This window comes from Lathamus discolor, chromosome 2 (assembly GCF_037157495.1).
Source record: "Lathamus discolor isolate bLatDis1 chromosome 2, bLatDis1.hap1, whole genome shotgun sequence".
Taxonomy (NCBI): Eukaryota; Metazoa; Chordata; class Aves; order Psittaciformes; family Psittacidae; genus Lathamus; species Lathamus discolor.
The window spans coordinates 55,694,737-55,703,632 of record NC_088885.1 but is presented as its reverse complement, the minus strand read 5'-3'; the positions used below and the strand labels follow the sequence as shown (position 1 = coordinate 55,703,632).

Below are 8,896 nucleotides of genomic sequence, written 5' to 3'. Positions count from 1 at the left end.
AACAGGACTAGTGCCCTCTTGCATGAGAGTCCGAGGTGATGCGAATCCAGATGGAAGGGTGTATGGTCCCTGACTTCTTGAGGGGCTGTCACAAACCTGAAATACCAAAAGCTCTAAGCAGGAGGGGGAAAAAAATGAGAGGAAAAAAAAAAGCCAAAAAAAACAGACATTGCTGAAGAAAGCACAAGGCTGCATGAACACAGAGAAGCAGGCATGTTAATGGTGTTTTTTTATTCTTAACACCTTGGACTGCAATTCTTTCCGTTTTTAAAGTTAAATTCGGGCAGCAATTGAGGAAAAAAACCAAACAAATAGTCCCTGTGTGCACAAACAATGCAGCTTTGAATAATACATGATAAGTTTATTTCATATTAACATAAACAGTAAAAAGTGGACATTTGACAGGATTTTACTTCAGGTCCTTTTCTTTATTCCTCTATTGTGTCCTTTTTGCCAGTCTCTTGTCCCTCAAATTGTGGATACTTTGCCTCAACATCAGCCCAAGTCAGATAACCATTGGCCAGGTCACGAATGATGGCAGGAAGCTCAGAAATCTGCAGGCAAAGTCACAAAGATGTATGAAACGCAAGTAAGTCATTGGAATAAGGCTGCTCTGTTGGATGCTTGGAGAACATGGGTAATTTTTTACATCAGTAACAGAACATGTGCAAGGTATCTTCCTACAAGATCAGTTTTGGGGAGAAAAACCATTAAGTAGGAGGAGATCTTAAATCACTCTGTGCCATCTCAGCAAAGACTGAGATGACCCTAAGGGAAATGCAGCTGTCATTGTGGTGGACCACAAGGTTCATACCTGGTAGTGTTACGTTACAGTTTTGGAACGGAAAGAAAACCTCACACACATCCAAAAGATGCTGTAAGCCAGGATTTAGCTGGCCCTATTTACTAGACCAGCACAAAAACCAGCTGCCTTTTCTTTGCTCCTCACAGCACACTCTCATGGTGTGAAGGATCAGCTAGGGGAAACCAGAAAACATGCAGAAATTTTAGGATAACAAAGTTTTGTCTCTTGCTCAGCAGTGAGATGTCATCCAGGTGACAGACACAGTTGGCTGCCCTGAGGAATGGGCACTGCCTGTCACACTGAATCGAATCCACAGCTGGCTCAACAGCCCCAGCAATATGGCACCAGTGCTTTTGTACAGAGTGAGGCTACATCTCATCCTTGCAGATGGGCACTAAACATCATAGGGAGGTTTGCTATTCCGGTCTCTATTACGGCCCTACTAGCACAGCATGCTTAGGACAGACACGGCTTTTGGGCAGTGGTTCACCAGCTTCTCTGGTGCTGCACAACCAACACTGGCAGGAAGCGAAAGCTTTAAGGAGCTATGCCTGAGCCATGCTCTGCCAGCCAGCCAGCCTAAAGTAGTAAAAAAATCTCCTGCCTTGTGGTGTTTGTGGATTCAGAGCTCTGCCTTTGAAAGCCAGACACAACCTGTGCATTTACTCAGCAGTCTTCACTTGGAAGGAGGCACTCTGAAAAGCAGTGCAATCAACACAAGGCATTGCACAAGGCATGGCTTTCAAGTAAGATCAACACCCCTGTACCCAAGAAAAACAAAAGCCTCTTCTCACTTCAGCAGCAGGGCCAGCATCTCTCTTCCCTGGGGACTTCTCAGAATAGCTAAATTGCCTGTGAGAGCTGGAGACAGCTCCCGCATACACAAGAGCCACTGCTGAGTCAGAAACAGCAGTTAATGCTCTCCCCTAGCCCGTATGAATCAGGCTCCGCTTCGCCAGCAGCCAAACTCATTTGCCTGCCCTTTACCTCGGCTCGGATCTGGCGCATTGAGTCGCGGTCCCTCAGGGTGGCAGTGTGAGGCGTCCGGTTAACAGTGTCAAAGTCGATTGTGATCCCAAAGGCCACACCAATCTCGTCAGTCCTGGCATAGCGCCGGCCAATGGATCCAGAGGAATCATCCACCTTGTGAGAGATGCCGTTCCTAGTGAGAGCTTCAGCTGCAAGAAGCAGAAAAGGGGGACCACCAGGGCTCGTTACATACTCAGCAGGCAACACAATCCTAGCAGCGGCTTCCCCTATATATTTGCATGGCACACCCTGAAGTGAGGCACCTGCATCCTGGTTTCGAACAGCATCAGACTCTCAGTTTTATTTTGACAAAAGATCCAGTGCTCCAGTCCCTGATAAGACTACAAGCTCAAGCCCACAAGCTCAAGCCCACCACACAGGTACCCCATTACTCTTACTGGATCACGCAACCCCCACCCAAAGAGCAAAACCATTGACTTCTTAATGACTTCAACCTGTCATTACAGTCCCATGACTCTGCCTTAACTCAAAAACATGCCAGCCACACGTGTGCAAGGGCATATCCAGCATGGGGAGGCAAGGTTCCAAGCAGAACTGATGCCAACAGCAAAAGACACTGTGACATACAGCCTATGTTCCTGTCCTTCAGATATGCATTTTCAGATGGTACCAGTGGGCATTTTGAATGCTTGGAGGCTCAGCAGCTCTGGGACTGACTCAGTAAATTAGTTGGCCAACAAGAACAAAGAAACAAACTTTAATCAAAAAAACACAAACAACTGTCCTCACCACCCCCCCCAAAAAAAGAACCAAAAAACTACCCCCCTCCCCCCTTCTGACAGCTTCTCCTAAGCAGTGGAAAAGACTTCTTTATGGCACAGAAAAAAAAGTGTCTTTTACACTGCAAACCAACATGGGGAAAGGCAGGGAACTGGGGTTTTTGAGACCAGACTGAAGAGATTGGTTGATACCCAAGGCTGACTGATAACAACAAACTCAGCTGCTTTGTTCAGTGAGAGCCAGGGGATCCCAATGCCATTTTCTCCCTATAGCACTGGGAAGAAATCTTTCTTCACAGTGTGCATCCCCATCAGCCCCACAGTGCTCAATACACTTACATAAGTCCTTGACAAAAGGCATGAATTCCTGATTCTGGCTTAGAGGAAGAACGGAGCACTTGAACGGTGCTACAACAGCTGGGAAGCTGAAGAACTAAGGAAAAAAGGAAAAGCAGAAATTAATTCAAGTTTAATGGTTAAATCAGATTCTTAAGAGCTAAGAATATGCTCTGAGGCTGGAGGAAGGGTGACTGTTCCAGGGGAGTCACTGGCCTTATGTAAGACATTAGGGCAGTAGCACATCAACACCACTGAAGAAAGACTGATTTTCTCCAGCTGTGCTCCACTCACCCTTCTCTCTTTAGAGCTAAACATTATCTTCCACCTAAAGAGGCCTACCAGAACGCTGCCTGAAGAAAGTGAACCTCACTTGAATTACAGGAAAATGAAGCGTAGAAGGGACTTCCCAGGAGATTTAGTCTTACGCACAGTCTAAGCCAAACTCACTGCAAGATTCCCAGAGAAACCCCAAACACATGGAGCATATGTGGCTCAAAGGTTTTCAGAACCCTCCACAGACACCCTCAGATAAATGTGCAAAAAAGAGAGGTGGGGGGAACTGGAGATCTTTCCTGGCAATCAGCAAGGCCTGTAAGAGTACAGAAGCAATGAACTGAGATGCACCGCAATAGAGAGCTGCCCAGGCTATCCAGAAAGTAAATGGCTGCTAGAAGGAAGTTTGGTATTTTAAGTTTTCATGAGCATTTTGTGATAGAAAGTCAACTGTGTCCTAACTCTGGGCTCCTGAATCCTGTTCCCTCCACTCATAACTGTATCACATCCTGCGGTAACCAGGGATGCTAAGGAGCATCATTATTTTTCTGTTCAATAAATACAGTCTAGCAGCCAGAAACAACAAACAGGAACCAGCATCAAGTTTACAGCCAGCTTCCCATGGGCCAGCAGCAATGGTGAAGAACATGACAGTGTGGGCACTGGCTGGAACAGGCTGTACTCTGTATGTAACACAAACTTCCTTCTGGCCCCTGCCACAACAAAGTTCAGGCCAAGATTTTAGGGGTGTCCAGAATCAGAGAAGGTTAAATTTCATTGGGGGGACTAAGGAAACAGTCAGTCTATTTTGTCTGTCTTGCTGCAGAGCTGTGGTTTCAGGAAAAGCTACGGAGAAAAAGGAAATACAACACAGAAGAGGTGCCTTTCTCTGAGCCATGGGACACTGCCAAGTGTGAATCCAGAAGGAGGAATTTCTCACCCTCCTGCCAGTAATACAGTGAGAGCCTCATGCACACGCAGCCCCAGAACGTTCTCAGCATGCATGTACAAATGACACGTACGCTGGCATAACCAGCAATTCAACAGCCCACCTGGGTCTTCCTCTCTCTACTGTGTATTGTGCAGTCCTATTTCAGCCCTGCCCCTGGATGCTAGGGAAAGGCAAATGCTTGCAGCCAGTTAAACTGAGGCCCAGCCACAGTAAAGCTCACCGTTCTCTGCTCGTCTCCTTCCCGGATATGGAAGGTGTGTTCAAACACTGTGTACATGATCCTCCCAATACCAAATGAGGGTTCAATTACATTTGGGATGATTTCTTCCACTGGAACACAAAAGAATCCACGTCATCATTTAAAAGGAATTTATACACACACAACAAAAAGAAAAAAAAAAAAAGTGTTTACTGAAGCTGCCTTTGTGCTCACAAGTTCTGATTACATAAAGTAATATTCCATTCACATGGAATTAAAAGGTTAAATATTTCTCTTCTAAATGCAAATACCTGAAGTAGAGGTTTGGACACAGTCCATGTACAGAATGTATTTAAGCTGTAGAATACAGCTTAATACAGTCAAGGGCCCTTCTCTGGCACTGAGAGCAAACAGCACTGCACAACTTCCATCCATGCCGATAAACCCTCTTCCACTTCACAACAGTGAAGCCTCATCTAAACTGTTCACTAGAACAGTTGCCTGCTCCACACCATGCCACAAACTAGGCATTGTCTGGGAGGGTGCTCTTTGGCATAGACCAAAACTGTTCCAGGGAATATGATAGCAATTAAACAGCCTGCATGATGGCAGTATAATGCTAAATCCCTGGCCCACTTTGGTTTAATGTACAGACATAGCCTCAGTATCCAGCAGTCTGAGTAGAGAATTGTGGAGCTTTAGATAAAACTCAAATTCCAAAGACTCACGCTGTATTCTTGAGTTGTTTTATCTGCCTGCTTCAGTGCTGCTACCTGCCCTATTCACCATCCGTCTGCAACACATCACAAGAGTGGGACAGAATAAGGATCAGCTAATTAGTGTTTGCAAAAAATTCTCAGAAGATGTAATGTGCTGTGCTGTTATACACCTGTCATTCTGTCCAGTACGTATCTGTCAAAGAGGCTTTTTCCTCTTTCTCTCCTCTGTGTATGAAAGGAGCTCAATAGATAGCTGCCTTGCTCAGACAGGGCAGCTTTTTAGAAAAAACTCAGATAATGGGGAAGAAACAACAGTTACAGGCATTAGCTGCTTTTGAAAATCAAAGGCAGCATCCAGCTCTCCAGCACAAGTGGGTCATGCCTCCCACTCTGTATGCCTAGAAAGCCAATCCTTTTCGATTAAGTACCTAACCTGGGGTGGGGTTTTACCTACCAAAAGAATCACAAAACTGTTTGGGTTGGAAGAGACCTTAAAGCTCATCCAGTTCCAACCCCTCTGCCACAGGCAGAGAGGACACCTTCCACTAGACTAGGTTGCTCCAAGCCTCGTCCAACATGGCCTTGGAACACTGCAAGGGATGGGGCAGCCACAGCTTCTCTGGGCAACCTGTGCCAGGGCCTCACCACCCTCACAGTAAAGAACTTCTTCCTAACATCTAATCTATATCTCCCCTCTTTCAATTTAAAGCCATTCCTCAAGCCACTCTTCAACTTTCTTCTTGGCCCCCTTAGGTACTGGAAGCTGCTCTGAAGTCTCCCTGGACCCTTCTCTTCTCCAAACTGAACAACCCCAACTCTCTCAGCCTGTCTCCATAGCAAAAGTGCTCCAGCCCTCAAACCACCTTTGGACTTGCTACAACAGGTCCACATCCTTCTTATACTGGAGGCCCCAGAGCTGGACACAGTACAGGATGGTCTTGTTTTATTTGTGCATTGAGCAACCAGTTTTCAAGAGAAGAGAAAGAAACCATAAGCTTTGCCTTCTGCTTGCAGGCAGAAGCCAAACCGCTAAATGTACCAACTTCAAGGAAAACCAGCAATGAGGCTATATTTACTGGTGCCCAGCAATACTACAATCACTGCAAGTTACAACTCTGATTTATTCTTTGAAGTGACAAAGCAAAGCCTTGCACAGCAGCAGCACATGCTGACTGAAACACATCTGGATATCTTAAAAGGCTCAGAAGCTGCAAGAATAAATATATTCTGCACATGCTATAAGTTGCTTTACTCCATCCTAGGAGCATTTATCATGTTCTCAAGCTAGGGCAGGATGATTCACTAGTTACAGTATGAACTTGGGAAAAAACTACCTCAGTCTCCAGCTCTGTCAAAGACTTCCCAAACGACCTTGGGTGAGGCGCTTACAGAGCTGGCTGGAAAGACAAGACTTATTTGAGGAACTAAATCCATGCAATATGGCAAGTTACCTTTCTAGCCCCATTTCCCATATCTGGACAAAAGCTCTATGGAGATGCAGTCACTGACCAAAGCTGATGTGATTACTACCAAAGGAACTGACTAGACTTCTCACCTTAAAGAGCCTGGTCTTCTCAGCTTAAAGAGCCTGGTCTTTAAGCTGATGAGCTGGCAGTTGCCAGAAGATTTGGCTCCAGGTGGCAGAGTGACAACAGGAGCTCTGAGCACAGACAGCTGCCCACAGCCTGACCAACAGACTGCCATAACCCAGCTGCTGCACTGTAATGGACTTAGATGGAAGTTCCCAAAGCTGGTGGACCTTCCCCAGCTCCTCCATCATGACAGCAGCTGGGTCTTAGCAACACGTAGAGCCTTACAAATCCTAGAATACTCAACTGAAGCAGCATCAATAATATGACACCCAAAGCCTATTGAATGAATTTTTCCTGTGCCCTGGTACAATGCTAACAGGACAATGCAACGAATAAAGTTCACTTTCAAAGTGTATCCCGAGCTGCCTCTTAGTTTTAATGATCAAACAACAAAGACACAAATTTACCATGTAATGTTTTCTGAAATCTTTTCACAGTAACCATGTCCTTTGTTAATTTAAAAGTTTTCCCTTCAGTTTCAACAGTGAATTCCCTGCAAAGGAAAAAGAAGTCACTTAAAAGCTGCAGCAATAAATAAACAAGTTACATTTCCTGAACTGCTTTGGTTGGTTGACTTTTAAGAGTGGGAAAACAGAAGCCAGGGCAAACCTCAAAGACCAAAGAAACACGTGGCATACCTATTAAAAGAAATCTTTGTTAACAATAAATGTACTACATTTACATTAAAAGCAGCCATTTTCATAATCACAGTGAATTTAATTGTGGTTAAGAGCCTGAAGCAAACTCAGTTGGGAAATGGAATAATCTCCAGATGAAGCAGATACACCAAAAGCAAAAAGGGAGACACACAAAATGGGCACTTGTTTGCAAGCTGTACATCTTGTTTAGTGATTTCTCATGAAAACTGAGCTATGTCAGAAGGTACCCTGCATTTTCACAGACACCAGACCAAGTGGAGGATACAGCAGTTATTTCATTGCTTATTTCTAAAGCTTTTGATAGTATGGTCTTCATACTGCTTCTTGCCGCTTGCTAGACTGCAACCAGCACACACTCCTTGCTAAGGAGAATTTAGGCTGTATTAACCTATCCACTTACAGGAAGCAAATGTCTGTTATTATTCATGCTAACGGAAAATTACCACCGATGGATTTATGCAAACATGGCCATACAAAAGGCAAGTCTAGCATGCTGACACAGTCAGCATGTGTAATCAGGAATGGCACTCAGATTGGTGTTATATAAAAAACACATTTAAAAAGAAAGTGTGTGCTAATCACCTGCATTCTGACCCACTATCAAATGAAATAAAGGCTTTGCTCTGAATGCAGCTACGACTGGATGCTGAATTTAAACAACAGGTATGATTTGCAGTCCACTATCAATTCAAACCTGAGATACTGCTTGTAACTCATCTATTGAATCATTTCAATGGGATTCTGGATGCATTTAGTTCACTTTCTTCTGGCTTTGATGTGTGTACACACCACCATATTCTGCAGCAGTTTCTCTCCCTGTTTTGAGTGCTGCTGTTTCTTCTACACTTTCAAATTTATAGAAATGTAAAAGAAATAAATCCTAGCTCAGAGAAGAAAAAAAAAAGTAAATGTTAACCACTCTGGAATGTATTTACTGTACCATTTCAAGCAGGAAATGAAGTTTGTTTTTTATTACTGCCCCATTAGCCTTCTCATAACATACACAGTTGTTGGCCTGCTTCAGCCAAATGTAACAGCTGTAGAGACATCTTACATTGTTCCTACATGTGTTAGGAATACACGCAAACAGGTGAAAGAAAAACCTACAAATTGCTGCCCCAAGAAGCCAAAGGTTTGTAACAGGTCCTAAAGCATATCACTAAACACTGGAGAACACTCACATAAGTTTTGGTTCTCATTAAACTATTTTGTTCCATCACTCACAGAATTTATTAATTTTTAAATTAAGTTCAAAGCCATCTGCCAGTCCTGGTCAACTCTCAAACCAGAGCAGGGAAGGAGGTAACCACTTCTCATTTCCCTGGAGAATCTCTCTTATGTGATGATCCTGCTAAATCCAGAAGCTCATTCCCTTACAAATACGTATTTGAATACCATGGTTACCCATCTACAAGTGTACATCAAGAGATATGTTGATGGATGGCAAGCAATGACTTGGTGGAAGGGACAGCACTAAAACATCTCAGGTAATCCACTCAGCCTGCTCTCAGGAAGAAGCTGGTTTCAGCTGAATCAAATCAATCCAGCAGCTTCTTTGTGATCATCAACAGAGGTGTCGGAGAAGGATA

At 44.2% G+C, this 8,896-nt stretch overlaps 1 protein-coding gene across 1 annotated transcript in view; it reads right to left on the bottom strand.

Moving 5' to 3' along the window:
• Positions 1-340: 340 nt before the first annotated feature.
• The window catches only part of GARS1 (glycyl-tRNA synthetase 1), a 28,598-nt gene continuing 20,042 nt past the window's right edge, over positions 341-8,896 (bottom strand). The window contains exons 13-17 of the mRNA XM_065666899.1: positions 7,056-7,141; positions 4,359-4,468; positions 2,914-3,007; positions 1,793-1,983; positions 341-554 (exon numbers count right to left, since the gene is read on the bottom strand). Coding sequence (XP_065522971.1) covers positions 429-554; positions 1,793-1,983; positions 2,914-3,007; positions 4,359-4,468; positions 7,056-7,141 — 607 coding nt within the window. The 3' untranslated portion in view covers positions 341-428. The remainder of the gene's footprint in view (positions 555-1,792; positions 1,984-2,913; positions 3,008-4,358; positions 4,469-7,055; positions 7,142-8,896) is intronic.